The 22,557-nt window shown below is 44.6% G+C and overlaps 1 protein-coding gene across 4 annotated transcripts in view; it reads right to left on the bottom strand.

Moving 5' to 3' along the window:
* fam135a (family with sequence similarity 135 member A) overlaps positions 1–22,557 on the bottom strand; it is a 50,026-nt gene that overhangs the window by 17,654 nt on the left and 9,815 nt on the right. For 2 of the 4 annotated variants that reach the window (XM_042317825.1, XM_042317824.1), the window contains exons 3-9: positions 20,115–20,194; positions 12,270–12,409; positions 8,290–8,360; positions 7,639–7,812; positions 7,274–7,400; positions 2,703–2,856; positions 1,308–1,385 (exon numbers count right to left, since the gene is read on the bottom strand). In XM_042317825.1, coding sequence (XP_042173759.1) covers positions 1,308–1,385; positions 2,703–2,856; positions 7,274–7,400; positions 7,639–7,812; positions 8,290–8,360; positions 12,270–12,409; positions 20,115–20,194 — 824 coding nt within the window. The remainder of the gene's footprint in view (positions 1–1,307; positions 1,386–2,702; positions 2,857–7,273; positions 7,401–7,638; positions 7,813–8,289; positions 8,361–12,269; positions 12,410–20,114; positions 20,195–22,557) is intronic. The other 2 variants (XM_042317827.1, XM_042317826.1) reach the window with 1 other exon arrangement.

The raw sequence follows: 22,557 nt of genomic DNA on the forward strand, positions 1-22,557 counted from the left end.
TGACAGAAAAGGACAAGAGAGAGAGAGAGAGAGAGAGAGAGAGAGAGACCTGGCCCCCAGAGATATGACTGTGACAGAAAAGGACAAGAAGAGAGAGAGAGAGAGAGCCACCTGGCCCCCAGAGATATGACTGTGACAGAAAAGGACATGACTGACAGAAAAGGACAAGAAGAGAGAGAGAGAGAGAGAGAGAGACCTGGCCCCCAGAGATATGACTGTGACAGAAAAGGACAAGAAAATAGAAGAGAGCCAGAGAGACAGAGAGATAGAGAGAAAAGAGAGAGAGAGAGAGAGACCTGGCCCCCAGAGATATGACTGACAGAAAAGGACAAGAAAAGAGAGAGAGAGAGAGAGAGAGAGACCTGGCCCCCAGAGATATGACTGACAGAAAAGGACAAAAGGAGAGAGAGAGAGAGAGAGAGAGACCTGGCCCCCAGAGATATGACTGACAGAAAAGACAGAGAATGACTGAGAAAAGAGAGAGAGAGAGAGAGAGAGAGAGACCTGGCCCCCAGAGATATGACTGACAGAAAAGGACAATCAGAGAGAGAGAGAGAGAGAGAGAGACCTGGCCCCCAGAGATATGACTGACAGAAAAGGACAAAGAGAGAGAGAGAGAGAGAGAGAGCCCCCAGAGATATGACTGACAGAAAAGGACAAGAGAGAGAGAGAGAGAGAGAGAGAGAGAGAGACCTGGCCCCCAGAGATAACTGTGACAGAAAAGGACAAGAAAAGAGAAGAGAGAGAGAGAGAGAGAGAGACCTGGCCCCCCCAGAAAAGGACAGAGAGAGAGAGAGAGAGAGAGACCTGGCCCCCAGAGATATGACTGACAGAAAAGGAGAAAGAGAGAGAGAGAGAGAGAGACCTGGCCCCCAGAGATATGACTGTGACAGAAAAGGACAGAGAGAGAGAGAGAGAGAGAGAGAGACCTGGCCCCCAGAGATATGACTGACTGACAGAAAAGGAGAGAGAGAGAGAGAGAGAGAGAGAGAGAGAGAGAGACCTGGCCCCCAGAGATATGACTGACAGAAAAGGACAAGAAGAAGAAGGCCCACCTGTGGGGAGAAGGAAGTGTGTGAATAAATGACAGACAGAGGACTATGACAGGCACTGACCTCTTGGAGTTATAGTGACTGAAAGACTGAGGCATTGAAGCACACAGAAAGATTACCAGGTGTGTGGGGAAAAAGGAACCAAGAGGAGAAAGCATAGAAACCAAAACAGGAAAAGAAAAGATATGAAGAAGCAGGTTGAACTGAGTGTAGAGGGAAGGGACGGAGGGTAGGGTTCAGGTAGGGGGGACATACCTATAAAGACGTGCCTTTGGTCTGGAGGGAAGGGTCTTCTGAGTACTCTCTCATAAAGGACTTGCATGCTGGGCTTGGCTAGTAGGAGTGATTGGCACATATATAAGGGCATGTTTAACCTTGCTGTTGTTGTTACTATGCCCTCTAAGGTTAGAATGGATTAATAAGTACTTGATCATGTTCAGGATGAAACATTTTTTGTGACTGTGACTAACAGTCTGTGAAGCACCAGACCACAGCTAGTTGTAGGGAGGAGAGTTGATGTTGTGACTGTGACTAACAGTCTGTGAAGCACCAGACCACAGCTAGTTGTAGGGAGGAGAGTTGATGTTGTGACTGTGACTAACAGTCTGTGAAGAACCAGACCACAGCTAGTTGTAGGGAGGAGAGTTGATGTTGTGACTGTGACTAACAGTCTGTGAAGCACCAGACCACAGCTAGTTGTAGGGAGGAGAGTTGATGTTGTGACTGTGACTAACAGTCTGTGAAGAACCAGACCACAGCTAGTTGTAGGGAGGAGAGTTGATGTTGTGACTGTGACTAACAGTCTGTGAAGCACCAGACCACAGCTAGTTGTAGGGAGGAGAGTTGATGTTGTGACTGTGACTAACAGTCTGTGAAGCACCAGACCACAGCTAGTTGTAGGGAGGAGAGTTGATGTTGTGACTGTGACTAACAGTCTGTGAAGCACCAGACCACAGCTAGTTGTAGGGAGGAGAGTTGATGTTGTGACTGTGACTAACAGTCTGTGAAGCACCAGACCACAGCTAGTTGTAGGGAGGAGAGTTGATGTTGTGACTCCAAGGGTGAGCAAGTCAACTACTACCATCAACTTCCTTCTAGAACGGCTGAAAGGAATTATTTTTGTAGGAGGCAGGGAGCAAATGATGACATGCAAATACTATGATAAACAACACAGCCAGTTGATGAAGACACATGTACAATACATCATACTCATTCTAGATACAGACATTGGAAAAAGCAAGAGAGAGAAGAGACAGCATTAAACAAGAGCGTTCTAACAGTAAAGTCTGGCAGCAGGCTAGAGGTGTGTGTTTCTGGATCATGTTGAGGTGTAATACACAGCTGTCCTGTAAATCTCTCACTGGGTATCAGGGCTCTCTAAATCTAATTCTTCAACTCAAACCCTGCAGTCAAATCAAGCTGCAGGTCCAGTGTTGTAATGTCAAAACGCCAAAACTGAGGTAATAAATGGACTATGGGGGAATGACCCAGTCTGTCAGCGCTACAGATCCATTACATGTGTGGAGCATCAACATCCTGGAGATTCTTTCCATTTCAGTTGACACTGTTTTTCTCCATGCAGCCACCTGGCAATGTGATGGGTGTGTGACTGACTGTTTCTAGTGTTACCATGGTGTAGTGTAGGTCTACCTAGCTCCATGCGGTGTGAGGAGGGCAGGTCCTTGCTGACGGAGGTGAAGTAACCAAACAGGCCCTGGTAGGCCAGCAGTAGGCTGGCACAGAGACTGTGGTGAAGACTGAATGCATGCTGCAGACATTGGTCTGACACCAGGAATGTTCTGCCCTGAAGGGAGGGAGACACACAGGGTGTTAATAGCAGGTCATACAGTGCCTTGCGAAAGTATTCGGCCCCCTTGAACTTTGTGACCTTTTGCCACATTTCAGGCTTCAAACAAAGATATAAAACTGTATTTTTTTGTGAAGAATCAACAACAAGTGGGACACAATCATGAAGTGGAACGACATTTATTGGATATTTCAAACTTTTTTAACAAATCAAAAACTGAAAAATTGGGCGTGCAAAATTATTCAGCCCCCTTAAGTTAATACTTTGTAGCGCCACCTTTTGCTGCGATTACAGCTGTAAGTCGCTTGGGGTATGTCTATCAGTTTTGCACATTGAGAGACTGAAATTTTTCCCCATTCCTCCTTGCAAAACAGCTCGAGCTCAGTGAGGTTGAATGGAGAGCATTTGTGAACAGCAGTTTTCAGTTCTTTCCACAGATTCTCGATTGGATTCAGGTCTGGACTTTGACTTGGCCATTCTAACACCTGGATATGTTTATTTTTGAACCATTCCATTGTAGATTTTGCTTTATGTTTTGGATCATTGTCTTGTTGGAAGACAAATCTCCATCCCAGTCTCAGGTCTTTTGCAGACTCCATCAGGTTTTCTTCCAGAATGGTCCTGTATTTGGCTCCATCCATCTTCCCATCAATTTTAGCCATCTTCCCTGTCCCTGCTGAAGAAAAGTAGGCCCAAACCATGATGCTGCCACCACCATGTTTGATAGTGGGGATGGTGTGTTCAGGGTGATGAGCTGTGTTGCTTTTACACCAAACATAACGTTTTGCATTGTTGCCAAAAAGTTCCATTTTGGTTTCATCTGACCAGAGCACCTTCTTCCACATGTTTGGTGTGGTTGTTGATTCTTCACAAAAAAATAGAGTTTTATATCTTTATGTTTGAAACCTGAAATGTGGCAAAAGGTCGCAAAGTTCAAGGGGGCCGAATACTTTCGCAAGGCACTGTAAATAACAGGTCATAACAAGTCACAGATGCTGTGACACACACACAGTCAAGACAAGGTCACAGCGAAGAGAATGGATTCCTCATTGCACTCCTTTATGGTTTACTAAGTAATGGCTACTTCCTTAACTTCAAATCAATTGTTTACCTTTTATTCTATTGATACTATTATGCTGCTTTGCCTATGCCAATATCTTTCTAACGGACCAAGATCTTTCTAACGGGCCAAGATCTTTCTAACGGGCCAAGATCTTTCTAACGGGCCAAGATCTTTCTAACGGGCCAAGATCTTTCTAACGGGCCAAGATCTTTCTTACGGGCCAAGATCTTTCTTACGGGCCAAGATCTTTCTAATGGGCCAAGATCTTTCTTACGGGCCAAGATCTTTCTTACGGGCCAAGATCTTTCTTACGGGCCAAGATCTTTCTTACACGCCAATATCTTTCTAATGACCCATATCCCTTCCTTTCACTGCCTGCAATTAATATGATGTGAAATAACCTGTATGGTACCACTGACTGGATAGACATTACTAAGGAGGATGGCTGTTATGAAGCTAGGAGAAGAGGTCGATGGATTTCACTGCTTTCTGAGCTGTGGTTGGTTTTGTGTGTGTGTGTTCTGAGCTGCCCCATTAGGTCTGGCTGCATGTATCTTAGAGTGACAAGGGGACTGAGCATTGTCTCTAGCATTCCACTTCAGTGAGCATGTTGCATTCAGGCATCAACCCAATCTGTGTGTGTGTGTGTGTGTGGTGTGGTGGGGGGGGCCTAGCTATTAGCTCCCCTTCTCCATGTCGGTGTTATTACAAACCAGTTACTCTTAGACCTCCAGCTAAATCCAACATCTCTCCCTAATGGCTTCTAGTAGAGCTTCTTCTTCCCCATCTCATCGGTCAATAACCTCTCCTACCACAACTTGTTTTCCTTCTGCCCTGTACCTTACAGTCTTTATGAAGTACAGCTTGTCCCTGTCAGCAGAACACTCATTCTTATAGAATTCATTACTAGAAGCAGAACACTCATTCTTATAGAAGTCATTACTAGCAGCAGATCACTCATTCTTATAGAAGTCATTACTAGCAGCAGAACACTCATTCCTATAGAAGTCATTACTAGCAGCAGAACACTCATTCTTATAGAAGTCATTACTAGCAGCAGAACACTCATTCTTTAGAAGTCATTACTAGCAGCTTGTCCCTGGCAGCAGAACACTCATTCTTATAGAAGTCATTACTAGCAGCAGAACACTCATTCCTATAGAAGTCATTACTAGCAGCTTGTCCCTGGCAGCAGAACACTCATTCTTATAGAAGTCATTACTAGCAGCAGAACACTCATTCCTATAGAAGTCATTACTAGCAGCAAAACACTCCTTCCTATAGAAGTCATTACAAGCAGAATAAGGGTCACATAATACAGATAACTTTCGGACATCACGGTTGTAAGATTCCCGGAATTAGGAGGGGAATAAGTATGAAATCTGTGAATCCTCCAACAGGATTTCTGGATGAAGGTGTACTAGACGGGTCGGTAATTTGGTTGATATGCTGTTGGTGGATTTCTTTAGATCTAGATATATTGTCATGGCACACGAGACAGCTGTCTGATTCCTGCCTGTCTCGGTGGACCAATCCGTTGCGGAGGCAGCGGGGATGGCACAGTCCATCACTAAGACAGGCTTCAGTTGAGAGGGTGTCTGATTCCTGCCTGTCTCAGTGGACCAATCCGTTGCGGAGGCAGCGGGGATGGCACAGTCCATCACTAAGACAGGCTTCAGTTGAGAGGGTGTCTGATTCACTGCCTTCACTCAGTGGACCTGTCCAGTGGACCAATCCGTTGCGGAGGCAGCGGGGATGGCACAGTCCATCACTAAGACAGGCTTCAGTTGAGAGGGTGTCTGATTCCTGCCTGTCTCAGTGGACCAATCCGTTGTGGAGGCAGCAGGGATGGCACAGTCCATCACTAAGACAGGCTTCAGTTGAGAGGGTGTCTGATTCCTGCCTGTCTCAGTGGACCAATCCGTTGTGGAGGCAGCAGGGATGGCACAGTCCATCACTAAGACAGGCTTCAGTTGAGAGGGTGTCTGATTCCTGCCCGACTCAGTGGACCAATCCGTTGCGGAGGCAGCGGGGATGGCACAGTCCATCACTAAGACAGGCTTCAGTTGAGAGGGTGTCTGATTCCTGCCCGACTCAGTGGACCAATCCGTTGCGGAGGCAGCGAGGATGGCACAGTCCATCACTAAGACAGGCTTCAGTTGAGAGGGTGTTTGCTTTGGTACCTCAAGCAATTTGATAGAATGGAGAAATTAAGTGAAATTGCATTGGTTTTTCCATAAATGTCTAGAGTATGAGAGTATTCCTTAGGCCTACAATACAGTATGTGTGAAGATAATGCTGTGGGTATCATTTAAAATGTTGAAGTTAAGAAGGTGAGTGTGGCTTAGATGCACAAGACTCATCTCTCTTCAGAATGCATCTTCTCCGGCCAATTCATTGTTTCATATTAACTGCGTGAATGTTTGCCCTTCGATTGTTAAATTCTATCAATTCACCATGACACATAACACCAGTAGTACCTTTCATTCTCATCTATCTATGTTTGTTTTGTTCCGGTCATTTCTGTTAATGGATTCAACATATTATTATTTGACCTACAGTCAGGGAAGAAGAGGAGCTACTAGAAGCCATTAGTGAGAGATGACTGATTAATCTGGAGGTGGAGGACTAATTGGTTTGTAATTACCATTCTCCATGTCAGAGTGGACACGTTGTTTGCAGAGCTCACAACCTATGCGACACTCGTGAGACACATTTTGGTTTATTTCATTCCATTTAAGAGTTTGGTCCATTTATTCATTGTATTATGTTTGGAGCGCTCCAGTTAATATTGTTTAAGGACGTGCACCTGATTATCCATAGAAGTAGACTTAGGCTACCTGGCCTGTGTGCAAATGTAGAAATGTGCCTATTTGGGGAAGTCCGATAGTATCTGTGATTGTCTTAATTCACCACCACTAATGAGCTGTGGAGCTTCTCAAAGTGTTTATTTCTTTACCTCAAACAGCAGGTGAACAAAGTATATTTTTACATCCATTGAGAAAGACAATAGTTCCTCAATGTATTTGAAAAATCTTTCCATCTTTCTCCCATCGATAAAAGGGAAACATGTCATGGTCTGATCCAGTGGAAACGTCATAGCAGCAGGAGCAGGAGGGTCAGGAAAATGTATTTTTCTTTTGGTTATGTTGATCTCTGGCTCCGTCTTGAGTCATTTGTGCGTCTTAATTATTCAATCACAGTGCCCTTAAAGCATCAGACAAGCTCAGTACATATAGTTGATTTTATAGGGCATGTCAATATATGGAAAAATACATGTTTTAGAACAGACAACTCAGACGAGAAACATTTTTTAGAGGAAGACAGCCCTGAGGCCTAATCTATACTTACATCAGCAGACAGCTGTTTGACATAGCTGGTTCCAAACACCACATTCTCCAGGGCCGGGATGACAGAGTCTTTACTCTGCTGCGGGGCGGTGCGATTCAGCCATGTACTCTTCACTAGCCGGGGGAAACTACAACAGACAACAGCCATTCAGGAATCAGGCCTTACTGGTCAACACCTTTCAGTTATACTGCTCTGAAGACCAAGTCTGAACTGGAGGTTGGATAAATATAGTGTAGATTTACATCTTAGTCATTTAGCAGACGCTCTTATCCAGAGACTTATGCTTATTTATGAACGTGATGATATATCCAAGTCAGTCCGAAGTCACACCCTATTCCCTATACAGTGGGGGGTGTGTGTGTTACCTGATGAGGGGTTGGTGCAGGGCAACCAGGGATGCGTGGACGGCCATAGAGACGACAGACAGGTGGAAGTAGTCGAACATGATATTGATGTGTTGGTGGATGCCTCGGTTCAGGCTAAAGTGCAAGCGGAGCGAACGACTGCTGATGTTCTGCAGGGAGCTGAGCTCCTCGGGCCTAGTGGGAAAGAACGTATCTGCTGGAGAAACTCAAATCATACAATAGAAAAAACATATTCATATAGATGCATAAAGAATATAAAAAACAGTGTGCAATGTTTCCATCTAAAGTATTGGAAAATATTCGACTTGAAATGCACTGCTGCACACTCCCTTGGTATAAACAGACGTGTCTAAAAAGTGCCGGCAGACAGGTTTATTAAGGACACCATAGCAGAGATTCAAAAACACAATCTTTATCTAAAAATAGCCAGATCTGGGTTAAAATACTACTTAAAGAATTTAAAAAACTTTATCTGGGGTTGAATGAGCTTGCCTGGTGTATTAGTTGCAAACCTGCAACCCCCATCCATCTGGCTTTCTGGGCAGGCTAAAGAAAACACTAAAAGTACAGTATCTAAGACTTCAAATGGTGTTTGAACACAGGTTTGGTAACAGCATAAGAAGCACAGTGTTCGGCCATGATGAAACGTACGAGAAGTCTCCGTCTGTGAAGTATAACTCCAGAGAGAGCTGGAAGTCCATGTCATTGAGGGATTCTTCTACCTGAAGAGGGATAGAAACAGACAGGGGAAACAATCATTTCAGAGGGGGAAAAGAAACGGACTGAGTGATAGTGATAGTGAGCCTATTTCCCCATCGACAGAGGAACTGATTTCCACCATGACAACAACCCAAGAGCGCCATTCATTGGCGTACTACTTAGTATGAAGCAATGTGCAGTACTGGGCATGCATTCTTAGTAGTACGTACTAGAGGTCGACCGATTATGATTTTTCAACGCCGATACTGATTATTGGAAGACACACAAAAAAAGCTGCGACCGATTAATCGGCCGATTTAAAAAATATATATGTATTTGTAATAATGACAATTACAACAATACTGAATGAACACTTATTTTAACTTAAGATAATACATCAATAAAATCAATTTAGCCTCAAGTAGATAATGAAACATGTTCAATTTGGTTTAAATAATGCAAAAACAAAGTGTTGGAGAAGAACGTAAAAGTGCAATATGTGCCATGTAAAAAAGCTAACGTTTCAGTTCCTTGCTCAGAACATGAGAACATATGAAAGCTGGTGGTTCCTTTTAACATGAGTCTCCAATATTCCCAGATAAGAAGTTTTAGGTTGTAGTTATTATAGGACTATTTCCCTCTATACCATTTCCCTCTTTGTATTTCATTAACCTTTGACTATTGGATGTTCTTATAGGCACTTTAGTATTGCCAGTGTAACAGTATAGCTTCTGTCCCTCTCCTCGCTCCTCCCTGGGCTCGAACCAGCAACACAACGACAACAGCCACCACATTGAAGCAGAGTTTCCCATGCAGAGCAAGGGAAACAACCACCCCAAGGCTCAGAGCGAGTGAAGTTTGAAATGCTATTAGCGTGCGCTAACTAGCCAGCCATTTCACTTCGGTTACACCAGCCTCATCTCGGGAGTTCATAGGTTTGAAGTCATAAACAGCGCAATGCGTGACGCACAACGAAGAGCTGCTGGCTAAACGCAGGAAAGTGCTGTTTGAATGAATGTTTACACGCCTGCTTCTGCCAACCACCGCTCAGTCAGATACTTAGATACTTGTATGCTCAGTCAGATTATATGCAACACAGGACACGCTAGATAATATCTAGTACTATCATCAACCATGTGTAGTTAACTAGTGATTATGATTGATTGTTTTTTTATAAGGTAAATTTAATGCTAGCTAGCAACTTACCTCGGCTTACTGCATTTGCGTAACAGGCAGTCTCCTTGTGGAGTGCAACGAGAGAGAGGCAGGTCGTTATTGCGTTGGACAAGTTAACTGTAAAGTTACAAGATTGGATCCCCCGAGCTGACAAGGTGAAAATCTGTCTTTCTGCCCCTGAACGAGGCAGTTAACCCACCGTTCCTAGGCCGTCATTGAAAATAAGAATGTGTTCTTAACTGACTTGCCTAGTTAAATAAAGGTGCAAAAATAAAAAATAAAATAATCGGCGCCCAAAAATACCGATTTCCAAGCGTTATAAAAACCTGAAAATCGGCCCCAATTAATCGGCCATTCCGATTAATCGGTCGAACTCTAGTACGTACTACGTAGTATGAAGCAATGTGCAGTACTGGGCATGCATTGTTAGTAGTACGTACTACGTAGTATGAAGCAATGTGCAGTACTGGGCATGAATTCTTAATAGTACATTAGTATGAATGGATAGAAATCAGAGGAAACCCTTCAGAGTGGAAAAACCATACCGTGTCTCTCTTCCTATATCCATACCATCATACCACGTCTCTCCTCCTATATCCATACCATCATACCGCGTCTCTCCTCCTATATCCATACCATCATACCGCGTCTCTCCTCCTATATCCATACCATCATACCGCGTCTCTCCTCCTATATCCATACCATCATACCGCGTCTCTCCTCCTATGTCCATACCATCATACCGCGTCTCTCTCCTCCATCATACCGCGTCTCTCCTCCTATGTCCATACCATCATACCGCGTCTCTCCTCCTATGTCCATACCATCATACCGCGTCCATACCATCATCTCTCTCTTCCTATGTCCATACCATCATCGTCTCTCCTCCTATATCCATACCATCATACCGCGTCTCTCCTCCTATCCATCCATACCATCATACCGCGTCTCTCTCTCCTCCTATGTCCATACCATCATACCGCGTCTCTCCTCCTATGTCCATACCATCATACCGCGTCTCTCCTCCTATGTCCATACCATCATACCATCATACCATCCGCGTCTCTCCTCCTATGTCCATACCATCATCGTCTCTCCTATATCCATACCATCATACCGCGTCTCTCCTCCTATATCCATACCATCATACCGCGTCTCTCCTCCTATATCCATACCATCATACCGTCTCTCTCTCCTCCTATATCCATACCATCATACCGCGTCTCTCCTCCTATATCCATACCATCATACCGCGTCTCTCTTCCTATATCCATACCATCATACGCGTCTCTCTCCTTCCTACCATCATCCTATATCCATACCATCATACCGCGTCTCTCTTCCTATATCCATACCATCATACCGCGTCTCTCTTCCTATATCCATACCATCATACCGCGTCTCTTCCTATATCCATACCATCATACCGCGTCTCTCTTCCTATATCCATACCATCATACCGCGTCTCTCTTCCTATATCCATACCATCATACCGCGTCTCTCTTCCTATATCCATACCATCATACCGCGTCTCTCTTCCTATATCCATACCATCATACCGCGTCTCTCTTCCTATATCCATACCATCATAACAGGTATTTATTTTATAACATGCTATTGTGAACAATATCCATGTGAGATATTAGGCTAAATTGTCTACATTAAAGCTAAATAAATCTAGGCTAAATAGCCTGCATCTAATTGGCCAATCATATGGATCACTGCAGCGCAGCTCAAGCTCACTCAGTATGAAGCAATGTATTGGGCATTGTAAGTAGTATGCTACTGTGGACATTTGAACACAGGCTAGCCAGAGCCTCAGTGAAAGTCAGCCTATTGTGCTCTATAGCAGAACTGATTCTAGCCTCCTCGGCCTAGCCTACAGTCTAGCCTCCTCGGCCTAGCCTACAGTCTAGCCTCCTCGGCCTAGCCTACAGTCTAGCCTCCTCGGCCTAGCCTACAGTCTAGCCTCCTCGGCCTAGCCTACAGTCTAGCCTCCTCGGCCTAGCCTACAGTCTAGCCTCCTCGGCCTAGCCTACAGTCTAGCCTCCTCGGCCTAGCCTACAGTCTAGCCTCCTCGGCCTAGCCTACAGTCTAGCCTCCTCGGCCTAGCCTACAGTCTAGCCTCCTCGGCCTAGCCTACAGTCTAGCCTCCTCGGCCTAGCCTACAGTCTAGCCTCCTCGGCCTAGCCTACAGTCTAGCCTCCTCGGCCTAGCCTACAGTCTAGCCTCCTCGGCCTAGCCTACAGTCTAGCCTCCTCGGCCTAGCCTACAGTCTAGCCTCCTCGGCCTAGCCTACAGTCTAGCCTCCTCGGCCTAGCCTACAGTCAGCCTCCTCGGCCTAGCCTACAGTCTAGCCTCCTCGGCCTAGCCTACAGTCTAGCCTCCTCGGCCTAGCCTACAGTCTAGCCTCCTCGGCCTAGCCTACAGTCTAGCCTCCTCGGCCTAGCCTACAGTCTAGCCTCCTCGGCTTAGCCTACAGTCTAGCTTCCTCGGCTTAGCCTACAGTCTAGCTTCCTCGGCTTAGCCTACAGTCTAGCTTCCTCAGCTTAGCCTACAGTCTAGCTTCCTCAGCTTAGCCTACAGTCTAGCTTCCTCAGCTTAGCCTACAGTCTAGCTTCCTCAGCTTAGCCTACAGTCTAGCTTCCTCAGCTTAGCCTACAGTCTAGCTTCCTCAGCTTAGCCTACAGTCTAGCTTCCTCAGCTTAGCCTACAGTCTAGCTTCCTCAGCTTAGCCTACAGTCTAGCTTCATTACCTTCTTCTCATCCAGCAGCATCATGATTTTGAACACCAGCACATCATTGACAACCACCTCCTCATTCTTATAGAGGATCTGGAAGGTCTTGCTGCAGATGACGTCATCGACCACGGCTGCAGGGAAGGCCAGATCAGAACCTGTCATGAGAAGACATTTGTTTGAATGTAGAAAACTTACATCAACACAGTAATACACAATGACTGTATCAACAAAATAACTGAGATTAACCGGAGGCTAGGAACTGGAGAGGAGTGGGGGGTTAGGTACTGAGAGGAGTGGGGGGGGGGTTAGGTACTGAGAGGAGTGGGGGGGGTTAGGTACTGAGAGGAGTGGGGGGGGTTAGGTACTGAGAGGAGGGGGGGGTTAGGTACTGAGAGGAGTGGGGGGGGTTAGGTACTGAGAGGAGTGGGGGGGGTTAGGTACTGAGAGGAGTGGGGGGGGTTAGGTACTGAGAGGAGTGGGGGGTTAGGTACTGAGAGGAGTGGGGGGTTAGGTACTGAGAGGAGTGGGGGGGGTTAGGTACTGAGAGGAGTGGGGGGTTAGGTACTGAGAGGAGGGGGGGTTAGGTACTGAGAGGAGTGGGGGGTTAGGTACTGAGAGGAGTGGGGGGTTAGATCTGAGAGGAGTGGGGGGTTAGGTACTGAGAGGAGTGGGGGGGTTAGGTACTGAGAGGAGGGGGGGGTAGGTACTGAGAGGAGGGGGGTAGGATCTGAGAGGAGTGGGGGGGATCTGAGAGGAGTGGGGGGGGTTAGGTACTGAGAGGAGTGGGGGGGGTTAGGTACTGAGAGGAGTGGGGGTTAGGTACTGAGAGGAGGGGGGTAGGATCTGAGAGGTGGGGGAAAAAGCCAAACAGTAACATATCAGGATAATATTTGATGATATATCGCATAATTATGACTATCGCAATATACATTTTTGCGCTGCTTAGCTGTACCAAAACCCTTTCTCCATCTTCTTTTTAAATAAGTAGCAAATTTGTTTTTAGTACTTTTATTTCCATGACGGATCAAAACTTGTTTTCCATTGGCTCTCTGTCCCTCTGCAGCAGACATATGGTGAGCAATATGTTTGGAACATGGAATCCTAATAAAATCACAGTATCGAATAGCAATACATATAGAATTGTGAGAATTGTGATACATATCACATCGGCACCAAAGTATGGTGATAATATCGTATCGTGAGGTCCCTGGCAATTCCCAGCACTACTAGGTACCAGTGAGAAGTTGGCCAGTTAACTTCCTATGAACAGCTTACAGTACATGTTCCCTCTAGCAGACATCCAGGATGTCAGCTGTGACCTGGCAGCAGTCTGAGGCATGTCCTGGCAGCATAGACACAGCAAACAGACGCAGTCAGTCTGTTGGTTGTTTTTACACATGGCTGATGGCTTACAAGGATGACTAACCATTTCCTATCCTTTCTAGGTGATTAACGGCACTATAGAACCTGCAACTATGTGATCAGCCGTGGAGGAACTAACAGCACTATAGAACCTGCAACTATGAGATCAGCCGTGGAGGAACTAACAGCACTATAGAACCTGCAACTATGAGATCAGCCGTGGAGGTACTAACAGCACTATAGAACCTGCAACTACGTGATCAGCCGTGGAGGGACTAACAGCACTATAGAACCTGCAACTATGAGATCAGCCGTGGAGGAACTAACAGCACTATAGAACCTGCAACTATGAGATCAGCCGTGGCGGGAAAGACCAGAGAGGAACAGGAATCCACCAACCCAGGCAGGAAAACACCATACTGCTGGTGGAAAACACAATACAAGCTCATGGAACAGCTTTCTGCTGAAAATGAAACAACCCCATTTTGGGGAATTAGCCTTTTTCACCACTTAAAGTATAACACCAACTCTAGTCAATTGGGTGTACTACCAATGCCAGAGAGACCTGGCTAGCAAGAGACCAGAGACAAGGCCTCCTATTAATAGGCCAATTAGAAACCCCAGGGTTGAGGTGAGGAGAAAGAACCAATCCCACTCAGCTAAAGCTCTCAGCCTCTCACCTATCAGGCTCAGAGCAGAAAACACTGGAGCATCCTGCAATCTCATCCTCCTTTGTCCCCTCTTAATCCTCACTGTGACAGGAGGATTGGTTGTTGGGGGACAGAACGCAGTGTATTGTGAGGCTGGAGTGGAGGGAGCAAAGGCATTCCTCTCAGTGCAGACCAGGACAGGGATGAGCTGTGACTGTTCCAGGCTGCCAGGACTCAGAAAAGAGCTGGGAACAAGGCTGGTTTTGTGAGATCAACCAGTCCTGCCACTATGCCAACTCCAAACCAACAAAACCCAATGGAGTAGACCAAATCCACATTCATCTGAAGGGCTTCCATCAATGTCTTTCAACCAAGAGTATCACTGTCAGTTCAAATGGATATTCAACTCACACATTGGAACTCTAGATGAACGGCATCTTTCACATTAAAAGAGACAGCATCACCATTCTGGAAGGCACAAAATCAGACCAGACGATTTAGAGGAGAGCTTCATATCATATTTATCATCTCTCAGCTTGCTGCCCTTTGAAATAACCTCTTTGACAAATGAATCAACCGTACAAGCTAGCTTTTATAGGTGGTCACCAACACTAGAAAATAGTATCAAGGATCCAGTTTTTGGGATAGGGGGAGTATTTTCACTTTTGGATGAATAGCGTGTCCAGAGTGAACTGCCTCCTACTCTGTCCCAGATGCTAATATATGCATATTATTATTAGTATTGGATAGAAAACACTCTGAAGTTTCTAAAACTGTTTGAATGATGTCTGTAAGTATAACAGAACTCATATGGCAGGCGAAAACCTGAGAAAAATCCAACCAGGAAGTGGGACATCTGAGGTTTGTAGTTTTTCAAAGCTTGGCCTACAGAGTACACATTGATATATGAAGTGCAACCTCATGCATAGGGCTTCCACTAGATGTCAACCGTCTTTTTAAACTTGAATGAGGATTCTACTATAAAAAAGGGGCTCATGAGACCTGTTTGAGTCAGTGTTCTGGCATAGTGCCTCGGTCTCATGACGCACGCTCCCGACAGAGTTACCTCTCGTTCCAGTGCCTTTCTAAAGACAAAGGAAGTCTCTGGTTGGAACATTATTGATGTTTTATGTTAAAAACATCCCAACGATTGATTCCATGCATCGTTTGACATGTTTCTAAAGGACTGTAATGGAACTTTTCAAGTTTTTGTCTGGATGAAATGCGATGAAATGATTAATTTTATCTATATTTCTGCTTTTTGTGACTCCTATCTTTGGCTGGAAAAATGGCTGTGTTTTTTCGACTTGGTGGTGATCTAACATAATCATATGTTGTGCTTTAGCTGTAAAGCATTTTTAAATCGGACATGATGGGTAGATTAACAAGATGTTTATCTTTCATTTGCTGTATTGGACTTGTTAATGTGTGAAAGTTACATATTTCTAAAAATATATTTTGGAATTTCGCGCGCTGCCTTCTCAGCTGAATGTTGTCGAGGTGTTCCGCTAGCGGAACCCCTGCGCTAGAAAGGTTAACGTCTGGCCTAATCATTCCTTTCATAGTAAAAGATGTTGAAGGAGAACCAAGAACTTAAACAAAACCCTCCCAAATGATGAACAATATGGAACCTGCTACACACGCAATCAGAAAACATCTCTGTTAATGAAGCATAACAAATGGTTAGACAGCATACAGCACAACTTGGACTCAGATCATAATTCCATCTTGCTCTCACATCATTACAAACAGAACATTACATCTGAAAAACCTTGGATAACGTAGGTGAAGGATTGGTCTGAAATAAATATGGACATGTTATTAAAAGGCTGCTTTGACTGTATCATTTGGGGGTATTATGTGACACAAACAAAAACACTGAGGAACTGAATGGGACCATTACTGACTACATACAGTGTGTTCTGAAACTATTCAGACACCCTTGACATTTTCTACATGTTACGTTACAGCCTTATTCTAAAATGTATTTTAAAAAAGAATCGATCTACACATAATACCCCATAATGACGAAGCGAAAACAGGTTTCTAGAAATGTTTGCAACCCCCCCCCCAAAAAAAACAGAAATACCTGACTTACATACCTATTCAGACCCTTTGCTATGGGACTCAAAAATGAGCTCAGGTGCATCCTGTTTCCATTGATCATCCTTGAGGATGTTTCTATAACTTGATTGGAGTCCACCTGTTATAAATTAAATTGATTGGACATGATTTTGAAAGCCACGCAGCTGTCTATATAAAAGGTCCCACAGTTGACAGTGCATGTCAGAGGAAAAACCAAGCCATGAGGTCGAAGGAATTGTCCGTAGAGCTCCGAGACAGGATTGTGTTGAGGGTATCAAACAATGTCTGCAGCAATCGGGGGAGAAGGGCTTTGGTCAGGGAAGAGAACAAGAACACGATGGTAACTCCAGAGCTCCAGAGTTCCTCTGACCTGAATGCCAAGCGTCAAGTCTGGAGGAAACCTGGCACCATCCCTACAGTGAAGCATGGTGGTGGCAGCATCATGCTGTGGGGATATTTTTCAGCAGCAGGGACTGAAAGACTAGTCAGGATAGAGGGAAAGATGAACGGAGCAAAGTACAGAGATCATTGATGAAAACATGTTCCAGAACACTCAGGACTTCAGACTGGGGCGAAGGTTCACCTTCCAACAGGACAACGACCCTAAGCACACAGCCAAGACAACGCAGGAGTGGCTTCGGGACTAGTCTCTGAATGTCGTTGAGTGGCCCAGCCACTGATCGAACATCTCTGGAGAGACCTGAAAATAGCTGTGCAGCGACGCTCCCCATTCAACCTGACAGAGCTTGAGAGAATCTTCAGAGAAGAATGGGAGAAACTCCCCAAACACAGGTGTGCCGAGCTTATAGCATCATAACCAAGAAGACTTGAGGCTGTAATCGCTGCCAAAGGTACTGTTCCTTCTCCTTTAATGTGACCTGACCTCGGCCCCCATTCCACACTAATCCAAATCTCTCCACCCTTATCAGTGACTGCAAACATGTGATTGTCTTTCCTTTACTCAGTACATTCCAAGCCTCTGGCTCATATCCACCCTTAATTGACCCAACCATATACATTCCTCCTACGGATACCCATTGACTTCTGGTGTAGAAACCAGACTGTGGCACTCCTCATTTCCTCATGATTAACAATATTTCAAGTTTAGAACTCAGAACCCATTATGAGTAAAGGGTCTGAATACTTATGTAAATTAGATTTTTTTTATGTGCAAAAATGTCATCCATTTTAGGATGTAACAAAATGTGGAAAAAGTCAAGGGGTGGATACAACTCTGATGAAATCCATTCAAATAAACATTAAACAGAGTTTAAAAACTACTTGGATTACAAACTCAAAATGGAAAACATACTTGAAAAGAACAATACATGGGATGGCAGTCCCAGAATCATCCCAGAGTCCCAGAATCATCCCAGAGTCCCAGTCCCAGAATCATCCCAGAGTCCCAGAATCATCTCAGAGTCCCAGAATCATCCCAGAGTCCCAGAATCATCCCAGAGTCCCAGAATCATCCCAGAGTCCCAGAATCATCTCTGAAAAGGTTGCCTTTCAGGTCTTCTCCAAACTCAATCCTCAGAAAGCAAAAGGCTGTGATGGTCTAAGTGGGATGTTATCAGGGAGTGTAAGTGGCTGTGTAACATGTCCAGAATACTTTTTCATAATGTCATTGGACAGCAGCAGAACCGCTCAAATCTGGAAAAGTGAAACTATCGTGCCCATTCACAAAGTGAATCATCCAAATCCCTGAATGACGGTCATCCCATCTGCTTGACCTCTGTGATGATCTAATGTTTGGACCCCATTGTCCTGGGACACCTTCTCCTGCACACAGAGAGCCTACTGGACCCGTTCCAGCTGGCATATAAACCAGGCCGTGAAGCTGAAGATGCACCGGTCTTCCTCCTTCATCAAATCTACATGATCTGGATAAACCACGTTCATATGCCACAATAGTTTTTGTAGATTTGTTTATCTGCTTTCGACACATTACATCCTGATATTCTGGTGAACAAACTTGCGACCATGGGCATCAATGCATGTCTCAACTGGATCAGGTGTTCTCTCACCAGTCGGGTCAGAAGAGTGAGGTTCAGTGTGAATACATCAGAACCCACTAACCGCCAATATAAGGGTACCCCAGAGCAGTGTCCTTTTGCTGGTTCGGTTCACCCTCTACACTAACGTTTGCACCCAAATAACACCAGAAGATGCAACAGTAAAGTATGCAGATGATACAGCTAGGTGTTGGTTTAATAGGAGGTGTCCAGGATGACTATACAGGACAGAAATAAGGAAAACACATTGTTAAAAAGGGTGAAAACAAAGGAAATGACAAACCTCAGAAATATAAAAGATGATACCGGGCCCATCCACATCCACTTCAAATAGAATCAGTTGAGCACAAATATCTTGGAACTATAATAGACTCAAAACTCTCCTGGACTCAAACACAACAGATATACAACAAGGACTGTATTTCATGAGGAGATTAAAGAAATATCAGGTCAATAAAAAACAGCCACATTGTGTTTCCAAGCCTGTTACAAACAGTTATCCATCACTATTAAAACAACCACATTGTGTTTCCAAGCCTGTTACAAACAGTTATCCATCTCTATTAAAACAACCACATTGTGTTTCCAAGCCTGTTACAAACAGTTATCCATCACTATTAAAACAACCACATTGTGTTTCCAAGCCTGTTACAAACAGTTATCCATCACTATTAAAACAACCACATTGTGTTTCCAAGCCTGTTACAAACAGTTATCCATCACTATTAAAACAACCACATTGTACAAACAGTTATCCATCACTATTAAAACAACCACAGCCTGTTACAAACAGTTATCCATCACTATTAAAACAACCACATTGTGTTTCCAAGCCTGTTACAAACAGTTATCCATCACTATTAAAACAACCACATTGTGTTTCCAAGCCTGTTACAAACAGTTATCCATCACTATTAAAACAACCACATTGTGTTTCCAAGCCTGTTACAAACAGTTATCCATCACTATTAAAACAACCACATTGTGTTTCCAAGCCTGTTACAAACAGTTATCCATCACTATTAAAACAACAGAAATCAGTTATCCATAGAAGTATTAAAACATTGTGTTTCCAAGCCTGTTACAAACAGTTATCCATCACTATTAAAACAACCACATTGTGTTTCCAAGCCTGTTACAAACAGTTATCCATCACTATTAAAACAACCACATTGTGTTTCCAAGCCTGTTACAAACAGTTATCCATCACTATTAAAACAACCACATTGTGTTTCCAAGCCTGTTACAAACAGTTATCCATCACTATTAAAACAACCACATTGTGTTTCCAAGCCTGTTACAAACAGTTATCCATCTCTATTAAAAACAACCACATTGAGTTATTCTGAAGAACATGGAAGCGCTGTTCTTGGAGAGAGTAGTGAGGGCAGGAGTGAGAATTGCCACTGACCTGACACACCCACTCAACCAGGAGTACAGCTCCTACCATCAGTCCGCAGATACTGACTCCATCTTTACAAAAACCCCAGAGCCCAGAAATCAGCTATTCCCACCAGTAGAAGTCAATTGAATAAATAACTAATAATAATAATAATAATAACAACTAATCCCTACTGTGCTGTGATTTGTTAAGATGCAAGACAAGTTTCCCGAAAATGGACACAAATAATAATAATTAATAATACAAAAGAAGGTGATTTCTTTATGGTTGGACACACACAACTAAAGCATTTTAGAGAGAGAGAGAGAGAGAGAGAGAAAGCGAATGTGTGTGTGTGTTAACTGACCTGGTGGGTGGAGTAGACTGGCCTCTACTTTGTGAGGGACTCGTGATGGCACTTTCATACTGGCACGGATCTGGTAGAACCTGGGAGACAAACCGTTAGTAATGAAAACAACAGGGAGGACATAGTTTTCTTCCAGGACTGGAACACAGGCTCTTACAGCTGTCACTCCAACATCTTGATGACGAAGGTAGACACTGCATGTTCTAGTCCAAGGTCGCTACAGAATGTAGCAATTCTAAGCACAGAACTCATTTGATGGGACATACTGTAGCTTTAACCCAACTGAAATTAGAACAATTGGCCTATTAAAAATCTCTAGCCTACAGAGCCTTCAGAAGGTATTCACACCCCTTGACCTTTTTCACATTCTGGTGTGTTACAGCCTGAATGTGTTACAGACTGAATGTGTTACAGACTGAATGTGTTACAGCCTGAATTTAAAATGATTAAATGTAGTTCGTCACTGGCCTACACACCATAATTACAAAGTGGAACATGCTTAGATTTTTTTGACAGATTCATAAAAAATGAAAAGCTGAAATGTCTTAAATCAATAAGTATCCAACCCCTTTGTTAGGACAAACCGAAAGAAGTTCAGGAGGAAAAATGTGCTTAACAAATCACATAATAAGTTGCATGGACTCTGTGTGCAATAGTGTTTAACATGAGTTTTGAGTGACTACCTCATCTCTGTACCCCAGACATACAATTATCTGTAAGATCCCTCAGTCCAGCAGTGAATTTCAAACACAGATTCAACCACAAAGACCAGGGAGGTTTTCCAATGCCTTGCAAAGAAGGGCACCTATTGGTAGATGGGTACAAATAAAAAAGAAGACATTGAATATCCTTTTGATCATGGTGTATAAACACATGTATTTCATCCATTTTGTCATGAGGTTGTGTGTGTAGATGGGTGAGAAACACATGCATTTCATCCATGTTGAATCCAGGCTGTAACAACATGTGGAATAGGTCAGGAGGTATGAATACGTTGTGAAGACAGAGTATAGAAAGAGTCTGGCTCTGTTGGGGTCACCTATAGGCCTGTAGTTTAGAGCGGAGACAGGGGACAGACAGCCTCGTAAGAAGAGAACAGTCGGTGTAGGTTTACTAAAGGCAAGTAAAACGAGCTTTAACTTTTCATGAATGAATAATGAGCACTTTCTTTAACACTCACTCGTGTGTTAAACTCACATTTAAAGTATTGATGAGTAAAGAAAGACCAGGCCCATCTTCAAACAAACATGTACTGATCTGGGATCAGTTCTCTTTATGATCATAATGAATAAGATTACACGACAACCTGGGTGGACCTGATCCTAGAACAGCAGTCCTACTCTGAGACTGTCTGCTGGTCAGTGCTCTGCTCAGGACAGGATTACAGCATGCTGTCTCCTTTTGAATGTACATTTCCCAGATGCGTAAGAGATATTTGGCTGGTATAACCTGACCGCTAGGCCGATTCAGAGCCGTGGCTGGTATAACCTGACCGCTAGGCCGATTCAGAGCAGTGGCTGGTATAACCTGACCGCTAGGCCGATTCAGAGCCGTGGCTGGTATAACCTGACCGCTAGGCCGATTCAGAGCCGTGGCTGGTATAACCTGACCGCTAGGCCGATTCAGAGCAGTGGCTGGTATAACCTGACCGCTAGGCCGATTCAGAGCCGTGGCTGGTATAACCTGACCGCTAGGCCGATTCAGAGCCGTGGCTGGTATAACCTGACCGCTAGGCCGATTCAGAGCCGTGGCTGGTATAACCTGACCGCTAGGCCGATTCAGAGCCGTGGCTGGTATAACCTGACCGCTAGGCCGATTCAGAGCCGTGGCTGGTATAACCTGACCGCTAGGCCGATTCAGAGCCGTGGCTGGTATAACCTAGGCCGATTCAGAGCAGTGGCTGGTATAACCTGACCGCTAGGCCGATTCAGAGCCGTGGCTGGTATAACCTGACCGCTAGGCCGATTCAGAGCCGTGGCTGGTATAACCTGACCGCTAGGCCCAGAGCCGTGGCAGTATAACCTGACCCTAGGCCGATTCAGAGCCGTGGCTGGTATAACCTGACCGCTAGGCCGATTCAGAGCCGTGGCTGGTATAACCTGACCACTAGGCCGATTCAGAGCCGTGGCTGGTATAACCTGACTACTAGGCCGATTCAGAGCAGTGGCTGGTATAACCTGACTACTAGGCCGATTCAGAGCAGTGGCTGGTATAACCTGACTACTAGGCCGATTCAGAGCCGTGGCTGGTATAACCTGACTACTAGGCCGATTCAGAGCAGTGGCTGGTATAACCTGACTACTAGGCCGATTCAGAGCAGTGGCTGGTATAACCTGACCGCTAGGCCGATTCAGAGCCGTGGCTGGTATAACCTTCGTTTTTATACTACCTTTATTTAACTAGGCAAGACAGTTAAGAACAAATTCTGATTTTCAATGACGGC

Source organism: Oncorhynchus tshawytscha, unplaced genomic scaffold (genome assembly GCF_018296145.1).
Source record: "Oncorhynchus tshawytscha isolate Ot180627B unplaced genomic scaffold, Otsh_v2.0 Un_scaffold_9311_pilon_pilon, whole genome shotgun sequence".
NCBI classification, from domain to species: Eukaryota; Metazoa; Chordata; class Actinopteri; order Salmoniformes; family Salmonidae; genus Oncorhynchus; species Oncorhynchus tshawytscha.